The 22,522-nt window shown below is 41.1% G+C and overlaps 1 protein-coding gene across 2 annotated transcripts in view; it reads left to right on the plus strand.

Annotated features, from left to right (window-relative positions):
- Nucleotides 1-3,601, plus strand: part of SCAMP5 (secretory carrier membrane protein 5) — a 113,215-nt gene extending 109,614 nt beyond the window's left edge. For both annotated transcript variants that reach the window (XM_053717389.1, XM_053717388.1), the window contains exons 6-7: nt 935-1,052; nt 1,746-3,601. In XM_053717389.1, the coding sequence (XP_053573364.1) occupies nt 935-1,052; nt 1,746-1,940 (313 nt within the window). In that variant the 3' untranslated portion in view covers nt 1,941-3,601. The remainder of the gene's footprint in view (nt 1-934; nt 1,053-1,745) is intronic.
- Nucleotides 3,602-22,522: the final 18,921 nt, after the last annotated feature.

Raw genomic sequence — 22,522 nt, forward strand, 5'->3', positions numbered from 1 at the left:
CCTCTCTCTCTTTTTGGCTTCGTAGCATAATACGATTAGCCTATGAGACTGCTGGACAGCAGCCTCCTGAGAGAATTACAGCTCATTCTACTAGAGCTGTGGCTTCCACTTGGGCCTTTAAGAATGAGGCTTCTGTTGAACAGATTTGCAAGGCTGCAACTTGGTCTTCTCTTCATACTTTTTCCAAATTTTACAAATTTGACACTTTTGCTTCTTCGGAGGCTGTTTTTGGGAGAAAGGTTCTTCAGACAGTGGTTCCCTCCGTATAAAGAGCCTGCCTGTCCCTCCCGTCATCCGTGTACTTTAGCTTTGGTATTGGTATCCCAGAAGTAATGATGACCCGTGGACTGACCACACTTAACAGGAGAAAACAAAATTTATGCTTACCTGATAAATTCATTTCTCCTGTAGTGTGGTCAGTCCACGGCCCGCCCTGTTTTTTATGGCAGGCTTAAAAAATTTTTGGATTATACTCCAGTCACCACTACACCCTTGGGCTTCTCCTTTCTCGTTGGTCCTTTGGTCGAATGACTGGAGGTGACGTAGAGGGGAGGAGCTATATAGCAGCTCTGCTGGGTGAATCCTCTTGCACTTCCTGTAGGGGAGGAGATAATATCCCAGAAGTAATGATGACCCGTGGACTGACCACACTACAGGAGAAATGAATTTATCAGGTAAGCATAAATTTTGTTTTTATCTGGGTAATCCTAGAATTACCTGATATCTGACTCTATCTATCTATCTATATATATATATATATATATATCTATATATATCTATATATATATATATATATATATATATATATATATATATATATATATATATATATGATAAAATCTATCTTGCCATGCGTCAAGCACAACTTTCTCTGAATGCTCTTTTGTCCTTGCTTTCTAATTTCTCTATTTTGTTTTCCTTTTTTCCCTCAAAGTGGATGGATTGCAACAATTAGTTTCTTTGGTACTAATGTTGGATCTGCAGTAGTGATGTTGATCCCCACCATCATGTTTACAGCTGTTGCTGTCTTCTCCTTTGTTGCCCTATCTAAGGTAATGTAACATTGCTGGAGATCCGTGCTTGGGTATGACCCTCGTTCAGTGTTTTTCAACCAGTGTGCCGTGGCACACTAGTGTGCCGTGAGAGATCCTCAGGTGTGCCACAGCAGACTGACAACAGTGTGACATATTTTTTAAACTTTGCTTGTTTTTTACTCCCAGTGCAGGGGTAGTTTGTAGGAGGCATGGCATAACAGCACAATACATGCAGTATGTGTGTGTTTGTGTGTACGTGTATATATATATATATGCTGTATTAGGCTACAATGCGTGATTTTTTTAAAATTTTTGGATGGTGGTGTGCCACAGGATTTTTTAATGTTAAAAAGTGTGCCACGGCAAAAAAAAGGTTAAAAATCACTGCCCTAGTTGTTACAATGGTTTTAAAGAAAGGGAATGTTGGATAAAGTGCTCAGACTGAAGATAACAGATTACTGGATGGTGAATAATGTGACTAGTTAACTGTGGGGATCAAGGGAGGAAGAATGAAGGTATTGTATAAACATTCATGTCTAGCGGCTGAGTAACATAAGTGATTGCTGTAAGGTGACACCACTGGATGGATGGTTCATGCTAACTAGAATGATAAACACAAATGGCTTAAATACAAATATAGTGGTTTTATAATTAATTGGTATGAACACCTAGGTATGTGAATCTTCTGATTGGTAATGTTTGTTCCCATAGGTACACAAGTTTTACCGGGGAGCAGGTGGCAGCATGAGCAAAGCCCAGGAGGAATGGACTACGGGTGCATGGAAAAATCCTCATGTGCAGCAAGCAGCACAAAATGCAGCCCTTGGAGCTGCCCAAGGTGCCGTGATGCAGAATGAGCCTCAGTACTCAGCCACACCAAACTATGGCTATTCTAATCAAATGTGAGAAGAGGGATGACTGTCGCTAGACCTACATTCCCTGGGATCAGAAGGTCCCCACCTAGCCCTTGGCCCCCAGTAGTTCAGTTGTGCTTACAATTCCTTCACCCTCCCCTACTTACCGTTGACATGGTGCATAAGTGACTGTGATGTGTATGTGTGCATCCCAGAGAGAATATGCCCTACACATTTGTTAACAAGATTTAGCCTTAATATTTAGGAACTAGGAATATGAGTTCTTATGTATTTCATCATGCACATCTTTTTGTGGCACATCAGACTAAATACTGTCATGTCTCAATCTCATATCTATATTTTCCTTTTCCCATTAATGATGCTCTACTTACATACAGAGAAGATACAAAAAAAAACATGTTAAGCAAATTGTAATTCATTATCTTTTAAACTTGAACAGTAGCACATTTTTACAGTCAAGGTGGGAAGCAGGGCATTTTCAGGGCATTATCATTTTTTTTTTCTGTTTATTACTTTTCAAGTAATGTTAATGTTCGATTTGATTTCGAATAACCATTTTGTGAAAGTTACTTTACCTCACTACATGTGGGATAATACTAAGTTCTTGAAAGGTTACATTTTCGAAGATTCAATGTATGGTGCACTATATTGATACCAACAAAACTTCAATATATATATTTTTTTTGTATAAAATATTTTACATATTTTTACAAAAAAAACCCATCCTTTAAGAAGGGTCTGTAATTTTACAATGTAAGCCAAGTAAATGTGAGTAATCGTGTTGGTATTTTGTGTGTTTGTGGCAAGGCACACTATTTCTCTACTGATGTGTGTATACATATCTGTGTGTGTAATATACATTTTTTTTTTCCTTCAGTCATCAAGCAGGCCGCATAAAAGAGACAGACTGATTACAGCGATAAAACGCTCAGTTATTTCCATTCACACATCTGTGTATAGTCAGACACTTGCTAACAAAGAAAAAAATCATGTGCATATGTAATCACACACATTTGATAGGTGTATTCTTCTGAAATGAAGTTTATTTTTCACTAAGAAAAATAAGTATTGAAGGGGAATCTTTTTAAGTTTGATCGTACCTGTTAATTTCTGCTTATAGGCACTCAAACCGCTAGTAAGGTGCCTCTCATCTACTTATAGGCTATATATGCTTTGACATATATCTGTCACTTAAACCACGGAAGGATTTTATATTGGGTTATCAGTAATCTAAACAATTAGGAGCCAGAAGCAATTTGTTAGAAACCATGGCTCCCAGAATCTTTCAGACACATCAAAATGTTTATCACAATTTTGGTATGAGTATGCAGTTGCCTATTATATGTAAGCCATTAAAGGGACACTATATATACATAGTGTACGTTGTATTGCAGAAGAATATAACATTTTATTATCTTTTAACCTATAACATTGTTAGCTAAATATACATTGTTTTAGAGCAATCCTGGGACATAACCCTTGAAAAGCTTTTTCATATTTTCTTTTAATTTTCTTCTGCTGTGGCCAGGTAGGTGTAGATTTAAAAACCCCAACACATTATATAGTCACTACTTACTGTCCTCAAGGATACACTACAGATTCTCTGGGGGCTTTGGGAAAAAAATACCATTTAAAATATAGGAAAAGGAAGCAAAATGAATAATAAAAGTAAATAATTTTATATATGCATAATATTTAAACTTATGTTTTTTTGTTTCTGTTGTTGTTGTTGGGTTTTTCTAATATTACAGTGAGTTTTAGTTGCTTGGGCCCTGTAATGTATACAACACATATAATGCTGTGAAAAGGCTTTAGAGCACAACTGGTGGTATATATTTTATTTTCTCCAACATAGGTGTGTCCGGTCCACGGCGTCATCCTTACTTGTGGGATATTCTCTTCCCCAACAGGAAATGGCAAAGAGCCCAGCAAAGCTGGTCACATGATCCCTCCTAGGCTCCGCCTACCCCAGTCATTCTCTTTGCCGTTGTACAGGCAACATCTCCACGGAGATGGCTTAGAGTTTTTTAGTGTTTAACTGTAGTTTTTATTATTCAATCAAGAGTTTGTTATTTTAAAATAGTGCTGGTATGTACTATTTACTCAGAAACAGAAAAGAGATGAAGATTTCTGTTTGTATGAGGAAAATGATTTTAGCACCGTAACTAAAATCCATGGCTGTTCCACACAGGACTGTTGAGAGCAATTAACTTCAGTTGGGGGAACAGTGTGCAGTCTCTTACTGCTTGAGGTATGACACATTCTAACAAGACGATGTAATGCTGGAAGCTGTCATTTTCCCTATGGGATCCGGTAAGCCATGTTTATTAAGATAGTAAATAAGGGCTTCACAAGGGCTTATTAAGACTGTAGACTTTTTCTGGGCTAAATCGATTCATTATTAACACATATTTAGCCTTGAGGAATCATTTATTCTGGGTATTTTGATATGATTATATCGGCAGGCACTGTTTTAGACACTTTATTCTTTAGGGGCTTTCCCTAATCATAGTCAGAGCCTCATTTTCGCGCCGGTATGGCGCACTTGTTTTTGAGGACAGCATGGCATGCAGCTGCATGTGTGTGGAGCTCTGATACATAGAAAAGTCTTTCTGAAGGCATCATTTGGTATCGTATTCCCCTTTGGGCTTGGTTGGGTCTCAGCAAAGCAGATTCCAGGGACTGTAAAGGGGTTAAATATAAAAACGGCTCCGGTTCCGTTATTTTAAGGGTTAAAGCTTCCAAATTTGGTGTGCAATACTTTTAAGGCTTTAAGACACTGTGGTGAAATTTTGGTGAATTTTGAACAATTCCTTCATACTTTTTCGCAATTGCAATAATAAAGTGTGTTTAGTTTAAAATTTAAAGTGACAGTAACGGTTTTATTTTAAACGTTTTTTGTGCTTTGTTATCAAGTTTATGCCTGTTTAACATGTCTGAACTACCAGATAGATTGTGTTCTGACTGTGGGGAAACCAAGGTTCCTTCTCATTTAACTATATGTATTTTATGTCATAAAAAAATTTAGTAAAAATGATGCCCAAGATGATTCCTCAAGTGAGGGGAGTAAGCATGGTACTGCATCATCCCCTCCTTCGTCTACACCAGTCTTGCCCATACAGGAGGCCCCTAGTACATCTAGTGTGCCAATACTCCTTACTATGCAACATTTAACGGCTGTAATGGATAATTCTATCAAAAACATTTTAGCCAATATGCCCACTTATCAGCGAAAGCGCGACTGCTCTGTTTTAGAAAATTCTGTAGAGCATGAGAACGCTGATGATATGGTTTCTGAAGGGCCCCTACACCAGTCTGAGGGGGCCAGGGAGGTTTTGTCTGAGGGAGAAATTTCAGATTCAGGAAACATTTCTCAACAAGCTGAACCTGATGTGATTACTTTTAAATTTAAGTTGGAACATCTCCGCGCTCTGCTTAAGGAGGTGTTATCCAATTTGGATGATTGTGATTATCTGGTCATTCCAGAACCACTATGTAAAATGGAAAAGTTCTTAGAGGCCCCGGGGCCCCCCGAAGCTTTTCCTATATCCAAGCGGGTGGCGTACATTGTTAGTAAAGAATGGGACAGGCCCGGTTTACCTTTAGTACCTCCCCCCATATTTATAAAATTGTTTTCCTATAGTCGACCCCAGAAAGGACTGATGGCAGACAGTCCCCAAGGTCGAGGGGGCGGTTTCTACTCTACACAAGCGCGCCACTATACCCATAGAAGATAGTTGTGCTTTCCAAGATCCTATGGATAAAAAATTAGAAGGTCTGCTAAAGATGTTTGTTCAGCAAGGTTCCCTTCTACAACCAATTGCATGCATTGTCCCTGTCACTGCAGCCGCGTGTTTCTAGTTTGATGAGCTAGGAAAGGCGATTATTAGTAATTCTTCTTCTTATGAGGAGATTATGGACAGAATTCGTGCTCTTAAATTGGCTAATTCTTTCACCCTAGACGCCACCTTGCAATTGGCTAGGTTAGCGGCGAAAAAATTCTGGGTTTACTATTGTGGCGCAGAGCGCTTTGGTTAAAATCTTGGGCAGCGGATGCGTCTTCCAAGAACAAATTGCTTGACATTCCTTTCAAGGGGAAAACACTCTTTGGCCCTGACTTGAAAGAGATTATCTCTGATATCACTGGGGGCAAGGGCCACGCCCTTCCTCAGGATAGGTCTTTTCAAGACCAAAAATAAACCTAAGTTTCGTCCCTTTCGCAGAAACGGATCAGCCCCAAGGGCTACGTCCTCTAAGCAGGAAGGTAATACTTCTCAAGCCAATCCAGCCTGGAGACCTATGCAAGGCTGGAGCAAAGGAAAGCAGGCCAGGAAACCTGCCACTGCTACCAAGACAGCATGAAATGCGGGCCCCCGATCCGGGACCGGATCTGGTGGGGGGCAGACTCTCTCTCTTCGCTCAGGCTTGGGAAAGAGATGTTCTGGATCCTTGGGCGCTAGAAATAGTCTCCCAAGGTTATTCTCTGGAGTTCAAGGGGCTTCCTCCAAGGGGGAGGTTCCACAGGTCTCAGTTGTCTTCAGACCACATAAGAAGACAGGCATTCTTACATTGGGTAGAAGACCTGCTAAAAATGGGAGTGATTCATCCTGTTCCATTAGGAGAACAAGGGATGGGGTTCTACTCCAATCTGTTCATAGTTCCCAAAAAAGAGGGAACGTTCAGACCAATCTTAGATCTCAAGATCTTGAACAAGTTTCTCAAGGTTCCATCGTTCAAGATGGAAACCATTCGAACACTTCTTCCTTCCATCCAGGAAGGTCAATTCATGACCAAGGTGGATTTCAAGGATGCGTATCTACATATTCCTATCCACAAGGAACATCATCGGTTCCTAAGGTTTGCATTCCTGGACAAGCATTTCCAGTTCGTGGCATTTTCTTTCGGATTAGCCACTGCTCCTAGGATTTTCTCATAGGTACTAGGGTCCCTTCTGGCGGTGCTAAGACCAAGGGGCATTGCTGTAGTACCTTACTTGGACGACATTCTGATTCGAGCGTCGTCCCTTCCTCAAGTAAAGGCTCACACGGACATTGTCCTGGCCTTTCTCAGATCTCACGGATGGAAAGTGAACGTGGAAAAGAGTTCTCTATCTCCGTCAACGAGGGTTCCCTTCTTGGGAACTATAATAGACTCCTTAGAAATGAGGATTTTTCTGACAGAAGCCAGAAAAACAAAACTTCTAGACTCTTGTCGGATACTTCATTCCGTTCCTCTTCCTTCCATAGCGCAGTGCATGGAAGTGATAGGTTTGATGGTAGCGGCAATGGACATAGTTCCTTTTGTGCGCATTCATCTAAGACCATTACAACTGTTAATGCTCAGTCAGTGGAATGGGGACTATTCAGACTTGTCTCCGAAGATACAAGCAAATCAGAGAACCAGAGACTCATTCCGTTGGTGGCTGTCCCTGGACAACCTGTCACAAGGGATGACCTTCCGCAGACCAGAGTGGGTCATTGTCACGACCGACGCCAGTCTGATGGGCTGGGGCGCGGTCTGGGGATCCCTGAAAGCTCAGGGTCTTTGGTCTCGGGTAGAATCTCTTCTACCGATAAATATTCTGGAACTGAGAGCGATATTCAATGCTCTCAAAGCTTGGCCTCAGCTAGCGAGGGCCAAGTTCATACATCAACCATCAGGGGGGAACAAGGGGTTCCCTAGCGATGGAAGAAGTGACCAAAATCATTCTATGGGCGGAGTCTCACTCCTGCCACCTGTCTGCTATCCACATCCCAGGAGTGGAAAATTGGGAAGCGGATTTTCTGAGTCGTCAGACATTGCATCCGGGGGAGTGGGAACTCCATCCGGAAATCTTTGCCCAAGTCACTCAACCGTGGGGCATTCCAGACGTGGATCTGATGGCCTCTCGTCAGAACTTCAGAGTTCCTTACTACGGGTACAGATCCAGGGATCCCAAGGCGGCTCTAGTGGATGCACTAGTAGCACCTTGGACCTTCAAACTAGCTTATGTGTTCCCGCCGTTTCCTCTCATCCCCAGGCTGGTAGCCAGGATCAATCAGGAGAGGGCGTCGGTGATTTTGATAGCTCCTGCGTGGCCACGCAGGACTTGGTATGCAGATCTGGTGAATATGTCATCGGCTCCACCATGGAAGCTACCTTTGAGAGACCTTCTTGTTCTAGGTCCGTTCGACCCACTCCAGCTGACTGCTTGGAGATTGAACGCTTGATCTTATCAAAGCGAGGGTTCTCAGATTCTGTTATTAATACTCTTGTTCAGGCCTGAAAGCCTGTAACCAGAAAAATTACCACATAATTTGGTATATCTGTTGGTGTGAATCTGCAGGATTCCCTTGGGACAAGGTTAAGATTCCTAAGAGTCTATCCTTCCTTCGAGAAGGATTGGAAAAAGGATTATCTACAAGTTCCTTGATGGGACAGATTTCTGCCTTGTCTGTGTTACTTCACAAAAAGCTGGCAGCTGTGCCAGATGTTCTAGCCTTTGTTCAGGCTCTGGTTAGAATCAAGCCTGTTTACAAAATTTTGACTCCTCCTTGGAGTCTCAACCTAGTTCTTTCAGTTCTTCAGGGGGTTCCGTTTGAACCCTTACATTCCGTTGATATTAAGTTATTATCTTGGAAAGTTTTGTTTTTGGTTGCAATTTCTTCTGCTAGAAGAGTTTCAGAATTATCTGCTCTGCAGTGTTCTTCTCCCTATCTGGTGTTCCATGCAGATAAGGTGGTTTTGCGTACTAAACCTGGTTTTCTTCCAAAAGTTGTTTCTAACAAAAACATTAACCAGGAGATAGTTGTGCCTTCTTTGTGTCCTAATCCAGTTTCAAAGAAGGAACGTTTGTTGCACAACTTGGATGTAGTTCGTGCTCTCAAATTTTACTTAGCAGCTACTAAGGATCTCAGACAAACTTTGTCTTTGTTTGTTGTTTATTCTGGTAAACGGAGAGGTCAAAAAGCAACTTCTACCTCTCTCTCCTTCTGGATTAAAAGCATTATCCGATTGGCTTATGAGACTGCCGGACGGCAGCCTCCTGAAAGAATCACAGCTCACTCCACTAGGGCTGTGGCTTCCACATGGGCCTTCAAGAACGAGGCTTCTGTTGATCAGATATGTAAGGCAGCGACTTGGTCTTCACTGCACACTTTTTCTAAATTTTACAAATTTGATACTTTTGCTTCTTCTGAGGCTATTTTTGGGAGAAAGGTTTTGCAAGCCGTGGTGCCTTCCATTTAGGTGACCTGATTTGCTCCCTCCCTTCATCCGTGTCCTAAAGCTTTGGTATTGGTTCCCACAAGTAAGGATGACGCCGTGGACCGGACACACCTATGTTGGAGAAAACAGAATTTATGTTTACCTGATAAATTACTTTCTCCAACGGTGTGTCCGGTCCACGGCCCGCCCTGGTTTTTTTAATCAGGTCTGATAATTTATTTTCTTTAACTACAGTCACCACGGTAACATATGGTTTCTCCTATGCAAATATTCCTCCTTAACGTCGGTCGAATGACTGGGGTAGGCGGAGCCTAGGAGGGATCATGTGACCAGCTTTGCTGGGCTCTTTGCCATTTCCTGTTGGGGAAGAGAATATCCCACAAGTAAGGATGACGCCGTGGACCGGACACACCGTTGGAGAAAGTAATTTATCAGGTAAACATAAATTCTGTTTTTACTATGAAGTTTATTTATATATATATATATATATATATATATATATATATATATATATATATGTATGTAGAACACTACAGTGGGTATAAAGTTTATATGTATGTAATACACTACAGAAGGGTAAGATATATGCAATTACACAAAGCAAACTGAAATATCTAATTATCTGAATGTATTGTTATCAAGCAGAGTGTGGAACAAGATACATGTAGGTTGGATGATTCCATGCACTAATAATGAGCATAATACATTAGCTAATGATACAGATTCTCTTTAATGAACGCTACATAAATCAATCATTTTATACGCTTAAGTAGGTTTTTACTCATCATTTTACAATTACAGTGTTAAAGAGTAATGGATGTTTAGGTAAAGCAAGGAATAATATCCATGCTTTAAAACCTTTTTTTTGTGTTCTTGGCCTCATTTGTTATGTCATGATAATTTAAATGAAAGGGTTTAACTGTGTTGGAATTCATTCTATCTTTTACATTTTATGCACAGCAGGAGCAGTCTCTCTGGGATACTGGAATATAATATACTGTATTTTATTTACTATTGTTTACTAGTATACTTTTTACTGGACCAACTTAATATTGCAATGCAGTTGCCATGAAAAATGTGTTTTATAATATAAACATGTTCAGTTGTAAACAAAGGGCAGCTAAAAAGGGAAAAATATTATGTGAATAAATAACAATTATTTAGTGTTGTGGGGTTAAACTGTTGTTGCAAATTACGCCTTGGTGCTACCTACTGCAGAAGTTAACATGACTTGAGGGATAAGTATCTAAAACATAATTAAAAGGCCACCTAAATATGATCATTATTAGGCATCATAAATACTTTGACAATTTTGTGTGACAAAGCATTCACATTTGCCAATATTAAGAAATGTCAGTATTCCAAAATAGTAGTTATTTAAATTGCCAATGTACATTTGGCATAAAGAGGAAGGGAGGTTGTTTTTTTAAGTTTTGGCCTATATACCTCCTGTTGCTCTGCAGTGTGGAATATTGAGTTCCATGTAGCCAATAATGTGGATATGAGTTTTGTAGTGTTTATCTCTTGTATGTATTATACATTACATAACTTATTAGTTTTGACATATTAACCTCTGTGTTTACCAAAAATTAAACCCACAATTAATACACAGGCGGGAAAGGCTGACTACCAGACCCTTAAACTCAAGAGACTAATGCTTGGAGGACCCACTTGGTGTGAAATACAGGTTGGAGACTTGTACATCCTCAAATATTTCTGTTTAGAAGGGGAGTTGAAATGCAATCCCAGGTTTCTTATGTTGTAATTTTATGTGTAGTTTCTATTAACTTATTTAAAATTGTTGAGAAAGACGGATATTACGTGTTGAATAAAAGGAAGGTTTCAAGCCAGTGTGACTCAAGTGATTCATTAAAAAAACAAAGTTGTACTACAAGTGAAGGAGGTAAATCTCTTTTTAAAGAGAAATATAGTGGGGGTAAATATAATGCTGTTGGAAAGTGATTAAACACATAGCTAAAGTTGTGAGCCATACTAGTATGGAAACTGGATGAAATTGTTTAAAAACAATAGTACAACAATTCCTCAGACGGGGGTTTCATTACTTGGTTTAATAATAGATTCCATCTCTAAAAGATCAAAGCAGAATCAAGTTGCAGAAGGCGTGTGCTCTTTTCCAGCTCACTTCTCTTCCTTCAGTCTTTTAATGCATGGAAGTAATGGTTCTAATGTAGCGGCTTCAGATGCCATTCCATTTGACAGATTCCATTTACATCCTTTATAACTAAACATTTTATAGCAGTGGATGGAGATTACAAGGATCTGTCTCAGAAACTCCATAGACTTTAAGACAAGGCAGTCGCTAACTTGGTGGCAGACTCACCAATCTCTTATTCAAGGGGCCTCCTTTCTCCGTCCAACTTGGGTGGAGATGCCAGCCTGTGGGTTGGGTTGCAGTCTGGGGAGCACAGAGAGTGAAGAATTTGGTCTTCTCGGGAGGCAAAGTAACCTATCAACATTTTGGAACTCTGGACTCTAAAGAGCTAGCCCATATTAAGGCAGGAATAATTTTTGAATTTTCAATTAGAGAATGTCACTGTGAAGGTTAACATCAGTCACTGGTGGGAACTCGAAGTGCCTTAACAATTAAACTGGTATCCTTCATTCTAACGCCATTATTGCATAATTTGAGCAATCTACATCCTGGATGTGGACAACTTGGAAGCAGACTTCCTCAGTCATCAATGCCTTCACCCTGGTGAATGGTCCCTGAATCAGGAAGTATTTACTAGACGTGTGCATTTTGCAGTTTCATTAGCTGCTAATTACATAAGAAAGCGTTCGCTCGCAGCCTTTGGCTCTTTTTGGAGATGGATTTATTCTTGTGAAAGTGCAACACACTAAGATCTGCACAAAAAAAAACTATTAGTGTGTTGAATTTTCACAAGGAGAAATCCTACTCTTAAAAGAGCGGAAGACCACAATTAGCCTCCTTCCCCATTTGACAGCTAACAAAGCTGCTGAATGCAGCCATCTAGTATTTACCAGATAGTAAGTCATTGGAGAAGGCCAGACATGGATCTCATGGCCTCTCGCTTGAATCCAGAGGTGGCTCTCATAGATGCTCTAATAATTTGGTGGCTGTTCAATCTGATTTACATTGCTCTTTTTTTGTGTTGGTAGCCAGTGTAATAGCCAGGATAAAAAAATGTACAAGCATTTGTAATACATATTGCAATGACATGGCCTCAACAGATGTCCTCCAGCCAACATCTTCCTCTCAGGAAGGACCTTCTGTCTCAAGGTCCTTTTTTTTTCATTAAGTCTCTAAATTTGACAGCATGGCAATTGAACGCCTAAGGTGTGGAAAACTTTTGTTTTTAGGTGTGAGACTAAGAATTACCATTAGAATTATTTTTTAATTACTCATTGTGACGTACAGGGGTAACAAACCCTGTACCAGTCACCATTTCGACACAGAAAGGGTTAACAGATCCTTTCCACCTTAACCAGTTTGTCATAGTCTAGCCACTCCAGGCAAAACTGTGACTTAGTTCAGTGGGTGCATGGGTTAACAAACGCTCTCTAGTCTGTACTAGACCTAGAAAAAATGCCCAAACTATCCTTTAAAGCCACCCACACTAAACTATCTCTGCTTACACCACTTTAAGATTATTATATGGGAAATCCTAAGGAAAAAACCCAGACTACAGATTAAAAATCCCAAAACACAATTTAGCAAAAATAAATAAATAAAAAAAAAAACACTTTAATGTTAATTCTAGGTTTTCTTGTAACGTGGTACAAATATTTGACAAAGGCAAAACTTAACAAAGGAACATTTTTTATGAACAAAAAAAAGCACAGTGCAGAAAATAATATATATATATATATATATATATATATATATACACACACATATATATATATATATATATATATATATATACACATATATATATATATACACACATATACATATATATATACACACATATACATATATATATATACATATATATATATATATAGTGTTAAAGGGACACTAAACCTACATTTGTTTCTTTCATGATTCAGATAGAGAATACAATTTCTCTTGTAAGGTGTATCCAGTCCACGGGTTCATCCATTACTTGTGGGATATTCTCCTTCCCAACAGGAAGCTGCAAGAGGACACCCACAGCAGAGCTGTCTATATAGCTCCTCCCCTAACCCCCACCCCCAGTCATTCTCTTGCAGCTCTCGACAAGATAGGAAGTAAAAAGAGATATGTGGTGACTTAGTGTAGTTTTACCTTCAATCAAAAGTTTGTTATTTTTAAACGGTACCGGCGTTGTACTGTTCTTCTCTCAGGCAGAAATTAGAAGAAGAATTCTGCCTGGAGGTTGATGATCTTAGCGGTTTTTAACTAAGGTCAATTGCTGTTCTCATACATAACTGAAGAGTATGGGAAAACTTCAGTTGGGGGAACGGTCTGCAGATTACCTGCTTTGAGGTATGTTCAGTATTTTTATTTCTAGAGAGATAAGTTCTAGAAAATGCTGACACAGCCTTGTGTAATTGAGGTAAGCTAGATGCACTGATTTAACAACGACTGGGATCATGCTTACAAAACAGGGTAATACTCATATTACTTAGTGACAAAACGTTTACATGTTTCATAAATAGGACGTTTTTTCTCTGAGGGAGAGAAGTCTTTATTTGGGGCCTAGTTTTCCACATGGCTGGTGGGAGGGGCCTATTTTCACGCTCTAGATGCGCAGTTTCCTTCAGACTGAGACATCCAGCTTCCCTAGAGGAGTCCTCTGGCATCTGAGGACCACTATAGAGGGTTTATTTCTTCCCTAAATCGTATTTGAGGGCAGGTAGGAGCCTCAGCAGAGCTGTGGCAAGGTGTTTAACATTTTTGAATCCGGTTTGGGGCCTAAAGGGTTAATCATCCATTTGCAAGTGGGTGCAATGTTGCTTTAGTCCCTTACACACAGTGTAAAAATTTCAAAGACTTCACTATATTTTTACACTGTTTTGCAGTTTAAGTGCTAGTTTTTTTCTCTTAAAGGCACAGTAACGTTTTTATTTAATTGCTGTTTCACATTTATTAAAGTGTTTTCCAAACTTGCTTGTCTCATTACTAGTCTGTTAAACATGTCTGACATAGAGGAAACTCCTTGTTCAATATGTTTGGAAGCCATTGTGGAACCCCCTCTTAGAATGTGTACCAAATGTACTGAAATTTCTATAAACTATAAAGACCATATTATGGCGCTTAAAGATTTTTCTCCAGAGGATTCTCTGACTGAAAAAAGGGAGATTATGCCATCTAGCTCTCCCCATGTGTCAGAACCTATAACTCCCGCTCAAGTGACGCCAAGTACATCTAGCGCGTCTAATTCTTTTACCTTACAGGACATGGCGGCAGTTATGAATGCTACCCTCTCAGAGGTATTGTCCAAACTGCCAGGGTTACAAGGAAAGCGAGACAGCTCTGAGGCTAGAACAAATACAGAGCTTCCTGACGCTTTAATACCTGTGTCCGATATACCCTCACAATACTCAGAAGCCGAGGCAGGAGAGCTTCTATCTGTGGGTGACATCTCAGATTCAGGGAAGGCGTTGCTTCAGTCTGACTCTGAAATGACAGCGTTTAAATTTAAGCTCGAACACCTCCGCTTATTGCTTAGGGAGGTTTTAGCGACTCTGGATGACTGTGAACCCGTTGTAGTTCCAGAGAAATTGTGTAAGATGGACAAATACTTTGCAGTGCCTGTTTACACTGATGTTTTTTCAGTCCCTAAGAGGTTTTCGGAAATTATTACTAAAGAATGGGATAGACCAGGTGTGTCGTTCTCTCCCCCTCCTGCTTTTAAAAAGATGTTTCCCATAGATGCCGCCATACGGGACTCGTGGCAGACGGTCCCTAAGGTGGAGGGAGCAGTCTCTACCCTAGCTAAGCGTACAACTATCCCCGTCGAGGACAGTTGTGCTTTCCTAGATCCTATGGATAAATATTTGGAGGGTCTCCTTAAGAACATTTTTATACATCAAGGTTTAATTCTCAAGCCTCTTGCATGCATTGCCCCAGTCACTGCTGCAGCGGCTTTTTGGTTTGAGTCTCTTGAGGAGGCTCCACAGGTGGAGACCCCGTTAGATGAGATTTTAGACAGGATTAAAGCTCTCAAGTTAGTTAATTCCTTTATCTCTGACGCTGTTTTTCATTTAACCAAGCTAACGGCTAAGGTCAGGATTCCTAGGATATTATCTTTTCTCCAAGAAGGATTGGAAAAGGGATTAGCGGCTAGTTTCTTAAAGGGACAGATTTCTGCTCTGTCTATTCTTTTGCACAAGCGTCTGGCTGATGTTCCAGACGTTCAGGCGTTTTGTCAGGCTTTGGTTAGAATCAGGCCTGTGTTTAATCCTATTGCTCCGCCATGGAGTTTAAATTTAGTTCTTAAAGTTCTTCAAGGGGTTCCGTTTGAACCTTTGCATTCCATAGATATCAAGCTTTTATCTTGGAAAGTTCTGTTCCTAGTAGCTATCTCTTCGGCTCGAAGAGTTTCAGAGTTATCTGCCTTACAGTGTGATTCCCCTTATTTTGCGTACTAAACCTGGGTTTCTTCCTAAGGTGGTATCTAATAAGAATATCAATCAGGAAATAGTTGTTCCATCACTGTGTCCTAATCCTTCTTCAAAGAAGGAACGTCTGTTACACAATCTTGACGTGGTTCGTGCTTTAAAGTTTTATTTGCAAGCTACTAAGGATTTTCGTCAAACATCTGCATTGTTTGTTGTATATTCTGGAAAGAGGAGAGGCCAAAAGGCTTCGGCAACTTCTCTTTCTTTTTGGCTGAGGAGCATAATCCGTTTAGCTTATGAGACTGCTGGCCAGCAGCCTCCTGAAAGAATTATGGCTTATTCTACTAGAGCGGTAGCTTCCACATGGGCTTTTAAACATGAGGCCTCTGTTGAACAGATTTGTAAGGCGGCGACTTGGTCTTCGCTTCATACTTTTTCTAAATTCTACAAATTTGATACTTTTGCTTCCTCAGAGGCTATTTTTGGGAGAAAGGTCTTACAGGCAGTGGTGCCTTCCATTTAAGTTCCTGCCTTGTCCCTCCCTTCATCCGTGTCCCAAAGCTTTGGTATTTCACAAGTAATGGATGAACCCGTGGACTGGATACACCCTACAAGAGAAAACAAAATGTATGCTTACCTGATAAATTTCTTTCTCTTGTGGTGTATCCAGTCCACGGCCTGCCCTGTCACTTTAAGGCAGGTGTTTTTATTTTTAAAATTACAGTCACCACTGCACCCTATAGTTTCTCCTTTTTCTTACTTGTCTTCGGTCAAATGACTGGAGGTGGGGGTTAGGGGAGGAGCTATAAAGACAGCTCTGCTGTGGGTGTCCTCTTGCAGCTTCCTGTTGGGAAGGAGAATATCCCACAAGTAATGGATGAACTCGGGGACTGGATACACCACAAGAGAAAGAAATTGATCAGGTAAGCATAAATTTTGTTTTTAAACAACATTCCAATTTACTTCAATTATCTAATTTGCTTCATTCTTTAGATAACCTTTGCAGAAGAAATAGCAATGTACACGAGTGAGCCAATCACACGAGGCATCTGTGCAGCCACCAATCAGTAGCTACTGATCCTATCTAGATATGCTTTTCAGCAAAGGATATCAAGAGAATGAAGCAATAAGATAATAGAAGTACATTAGAAAGTAAATGTGGGTTTCATGTCCCTTTAACAAAAAAATTACTTACAGCAAACAGATTTTAAGACAAAAAAAGGAGAAAATACAGAACCTCTGACTTTACCAGAAGAATAGCCTCTGCTTCAGCGAGATGGAATGAAGAATAGTCAAATACTCAGCTGTCAGGGTGCCAGGAATCAGACTGAGACGAGAAGTGCAAAAATAATCACACCTTTATTAACCTCTTAAGGACATATGACAGAATTTTTCCGTCATAAAACCATTGAGCAAACTGAAAGCTGTGTCCTTAAAGGGTTAATAGCAAAAAAATAATAAGTCCACAAGTCAAATAACAAGCCTGGAATCAAAACCAGAGCTGGTAGTCAGACGAGCCGAGTCAGGAGCCAAAGCAAGTAGTCAGACGTGCCGGAATCAGGAACAAGGAGAACAGCAGAGTCAGGAACAAGCCAGGGATCAGGAATCGGGAGGGACGTCAGACAGCTAGGTAATACACAGGAGCTCTCACAAACAGGTCTGAGACAATGCAAGGGCAAAGCATACTTAACAGAGGCCCTTTAAATAATAAGTGATGACATCACAATTCTGAGACTGCATCCTGTCTCACACGGATGATGTACACCAGTCTGGCCATAAAAGGAAGTGCAGGAAATGAGCAGCATCACACAGTATGCACCAGTCAGCAAGAGAGGTGAGTAAAATGGCTGCCAGCAGCACATGGCAAACAAGGCAGGGAAAAAAAAACGACAACAGCCTCCCAAGTAGAATGACAAAATTATTTTGATGAAATCAGAGTTAAATACATTTTTCTCCAACATTGGTGTGTCCGGTCCACGGCGTCATCCATTACTTGTGGGATATTCTCCTCCCCTACAGGGAAAGGCAAGGAGAGCACACAGCAAGAGCTGTCCATATAGCTCCCCCTCTGGCTCTGCCCCCCAGTCATTCTCCTTGCCGCTCTGAACAAGTAGCATCTCCACGGGGATGGTGAGGAGTTTGTGGTGTTGTAGTTTTTTATTTCTTCTATCAAGAGTTTGTTATTTTAAAATAGTGCTGGTATGTACTATTTACTCTGAAACAGAAAGAGATGAAGAGTTCTGTTTAAAAGAGGAGTATGGTTTTAGCAGCAGTAACTAAAATCGATTGCTGTTCCCACACAGAACTGTTGAGATGAGAGAACTTCAGTTGGGGGGAACAGTTTGCAGACTTTTCTGCTCAAGGTATGACTAGCCATTTTCTAACAAGACTGTGTAATGCTGGAAGGCTGTCATCTTTCCCTCATGGGGATCGGTAAGCCATTTTCTTAGACTTAGAAAGAATAAAGGGCTTATTATGGGCTATTATGGGCTATTAACTGGTGGACACTCTTAAGGGCTAAATCGATTGTTTATTTAAGTTTTTATTTAAAGTTTGAAGTGGATTTCACACTTTTATTATTTGAGGAACGTTTTTTTATCGCCAGGCACTAGTTAAGACACCTTCCCAGTCAGGAAGGGCCTTTCACTGTATTAGGCAGAGCCTCATTTTCGCGCCATTATTGCGCAGTTTCTTTTAAGTACAGTGCATGCAGATGCATGTGAGAGGGTCTGGTGTCCACTGAAAACGTTCCTAGAAGGCTTGATATACCCCCCTGGGATAGTTGAAGTCACAACAAAGGCTGTGGCTGGGACTGTAGTGGGGTTAAAATTGCAAACGGCTCCGGTTTCCAAATTTTAAGGGTTAACAGCTTGAAAATTGGGGTGCAATACTTTGAATGCATTAAGACACTGTGGTGAAAATTTGGTAAAGATTGGATAATTCCTTCATAGTTTTTCACATATTCAGTTATAAAGTGTGCCCAGTTTAACATTTAAAGAGACAGTAACGGTTTTGTTTTAAAACGGTTTTTGTACTTTATTAACCAGTTTAAGCCTGTTTAACATGTCTGTGCCTTCAGATAGATCATGTTCTGTATGTATGGAAGCCAATGTGGTTCCCCCTTCAAATATATGTGATAATTGTGCCATAGCGTCCAAACACAGTAAGGACAGTATTGTCACAAATAGTAAGGTTGCCCAGGATGATTCCTCAGATGAAGGAAGTAGAGATAGTTCTACATTTTCTCCTTCTGTGTCTATACCAGTTATGCCCGCGCAGGCGACCCCTAGTGTACTTCTAGCGCGCCAATGCTTGTTACTATGCAACAATTGACGGCAGTAATGGATAACTCCATAGCTAATATTTTATCCAAAATGCCAGCATTTCAGAGAAAGCGCGATTGCTCTGTTTTAAACACTGTAGAGCAGGAGGGCGCTGATGATAATTTTTCTGTCATACCCTCACACCAGTCTGAAGTGGCAGTGAGGGAGGGTTTGTCAGATGGAGAAATTTCTGATACAGGAAGAATTTCTCAGCAGGCAGAACCTGATGTTGTGACATTTAAATTTAAATTAGAGCATCTCCGCGCATTACTTAAGGAGGTGCTATCTACTCTGGATGATTGTGACAATCTGGTCATCCCAGAAAAATTGTGCAAGATGGACAAGTTCCTAGAGGTCCCGGTGCCCCCTGATGTCTTTCCAATACCTAAACGGGTGGCGGACATAGTGAATAAGGAGTGGGAGAAGCCAGGCATACCTTTTGTCCCTCCTCCTATATTTAAGAAATTGTTCCCTATGGTCGACCCCACGAAGGACATATGGCAAACAGTCCCTAAGGTCGAGGGGGCGGTTTCTACACTAGCCAAACGCACGACCATTCCCATTGAGGACAATTGTGCTTTCAAAGATCCTATGGATAAAAAATTGGAGGGTTTGCTTAAAAAGATTTTTGTACAGCAAGGTTACCTCCTTCAACCTATTTCGTGCATTATTCCTGTCACTACAGCGGCGTGGTTCTGGTTCGAGGAACTGGAAAAGTCGCTCAGTAGGGAGACACCGTATGAGGAAGTCATGGACAGAATTCACGCACTTAAGTTAGCTAATTCCTTTATTTTAGACGCCGCTTTACAGTTAGCAAGATTAGCGGCGAAAAATTCAGGGTTTGCAATTGTGGCGCGCAGAGCGCTCTGGCTAAAGTCTTGGTCGGCGGATGTATCTTCCAAGATAAAATTGCTTAATATCTCTTTCAAAGGTAAGACCCTTTTTGGGCCAGAATTGAAAGAAATTATTTCAGATATCACTGGGGGAAAGGGCCATGCCCTCCCACAGGATAGGCCTTTCAAGGCTGAGAATAAGTCCAATTTTCGTTCCTTTCGCAATTTCAGGAACGGACCGGCTTCTAACTCGGCAGCCTCTAGACAAGAGGGTAACGCTTCCCAGACTAAACCAGCTTGGAAACCAATGCAAGGCTGGAATAAGGTAAACCTAGAAGCCTGCTGCTGCTACCAAGACAGCATGAAGGGGTAGCCCCCGTTCCGGGACCGGATCTAGTAGGGGGCAGACTCTCTCTATCTCTTTGCTCAGGCTTGGGCAAGAGATGTTCAGGATCCCTGGACTCTAGAAATAGTCTCTCAGGGTTATCTTCTAAAATTCAAGGAACTACCCCCAAGGGGAAGGTTCCACATTTCTCACTTATCTTCAAACCAAATAAGTAGACAGGCATTCTTACAGTGTATAGAAGACCTGTTAAAGATGGGAGTGATACACCCAGTTCCAACTGTGGAACAAGGTCAGGGGTTTTTACTCAAATCTGTTTGTAGTTCCCAAAAAAGAGGGAACTTTCAGACCAATTCTGGATTTAAAAATTCTAAACAAATTTTTCAGAGTTCCATCGTTCAAAATGGAAACCATTCGAACAATTTTACCTACAATCCAGGAGGGTCAATATATGACTACCGTGGATTTAAAGGATGCGTATCTACATATTCCTATCCACAAAGATCATCATCAGTTCCTAAGGTTTGCCTTTCTGGACAAACATTATCAGTTCGTGGCTCTCCCATTCGGACTAGCCACTGCTCCCAGAATTTCACAAAGGTGCTCGGGTCTCTTATAGCGGTTCTAAGACCAAGGGGCATTGCAGTGGCACCTTATCTGGACGACATTCTAATTCAAGCGTCGTCTTTTTCCAAGGCAAAGGCTCATACAGACATTGTTCTAGCCTTTCTCAGATCTCACGGGTGGAAGGTGAACGTAGAAAAGGGTTCCCTGTCTCCGTCGACAAGAGTTCCCTTTTTGGGAACAATAATAGATTCTTTTGAAATGAAGATCTTCCTGACAGAAGTCAGAAAGTCAAAGCTTCTAAACGCTTGTCAAGTTCTTCTCTCTATTCTGCAGCCTTCCATAGCTCAGTGCATGGAAGTAGTAGGGTTGATGGTTGCAGCAATGGACATAGTTCCTTTTTCATCGAATTCATCTAAGACCATTACAACTGTGCATGCTCCAGTAGACAGGATCACCTGTCTCAGGGAATGAGTTTCTGCAGACCAAAGTGGGTCATTGTCACGACCGACGCCAGTCTATCAGGCTGGGGCGCGGTCTGGGATTCCCTGAAAACTCAGGGTTTATGGTCTCGGGAAGAGTCTCTTCTCCCGATCAACATCCTGGAACTGAGAGCGATATTCAATGCTCTCCGGGCTTGGCCTCATCTAGCGAAGGCCGGATACATAAGATTCCAGTCAGATAACATGACGACTGTAGCTTACATCAACCATCAGGGAGGAACAAGGAGTTCCTTGACGATGAGAGAGGTATCCAAGATCATCAAATGGGCGGAGGATCACTCCTGCCACCTATCTGCAATCCACATCCCAGGAGTAGACAACTGGGAGGCGGATTATCTGAGTCGTCAGATTTTCTATCCGGGGGAGTGGGAACTCCACCCGGAGGTGTTTGCCCAGTTAACTCAATTATGGGGCATTCCAGACATGGATCTGATGGCGTCTCGTCAGAACTTCAAGGTTCCTTGCTACGGGTCCAGATCCAGGGATCCCAAGGCCACTCTAGTGGATACATTAGTGGCGCCTTGGTCGTTCAACCTAGCTTATGCGTTTTCACCGTTCCCTCTCCTTCCCAGGCTTGTAGCCAGGATCAAACAGGAGAAGGCCTTGGTGATTCTGATAGCTCCTGCGTGGCCGCGCAGGACTTGGTATGCAGACCTGGTGAATAGGTCATTGGCTCCACCATAGAAGCTACCTTTGAGACAGGATCTTCTAGTACAAGGTCCATTCGAACATCCAAATCTAATTTCTCTGCAGCTGACTGCTTGGAAATTGAACGTTTGATTTTATCCAAGCGTGGGTTTTCAGATTCAGTGATAGATACTCTGGTCCAAGCCAGAAAACCTGTGTCTAGAAAGATTTACCATAAAATATGGAAAAGATATTTCTGTTGGTGTGAATCCAAGGGATTCTCCTGGAGTAAGATTAAAATTCCTAAGATCCTCTCCTTTCTCCAAGAAGGTTTGGATAAGGGATTGTCAGCGAGTTCTCTAAAAGGACAGATTTCTGCTTTATCTGTCTTGTTATACAAACGACTGGCAGCTGTGCCAGAGGTACAAGCTTTTGTACAGGCTTTGGTCAGAATCAAACCTGTTTACAGACCCTTGACTCCTCCTTGGAGTCTAAATTTAGTTCTTTCAGTTCTTCAGGGGGTTCCGTTTGAACCCTTACATTCCATAGATATCAAGTTGCTATCTTGGAAAGTTCTGTTTTTGGTTGCTATTTCTTCTGCTAGAAGAGTTTCTGAATTATCTGCTTTGCAGTATGATCCACCCTATCTGGTGTTCCATTCAGATAAGGTTATTTTGCGTACC

Source organism: Bombina bombina, chromosome 6, assembly GCF_027579735.1.
Source record: "Bombina bombina isolate aBomBom1 chromosome 6, aBomBom1.pri, whole genome shotgun sequence".
Lineage (NCBI taxonomy): Eukaryota > Metazoa > Chordata > Amphibia > Anura > Bombinatoridae > Bombina > Bombina bombina.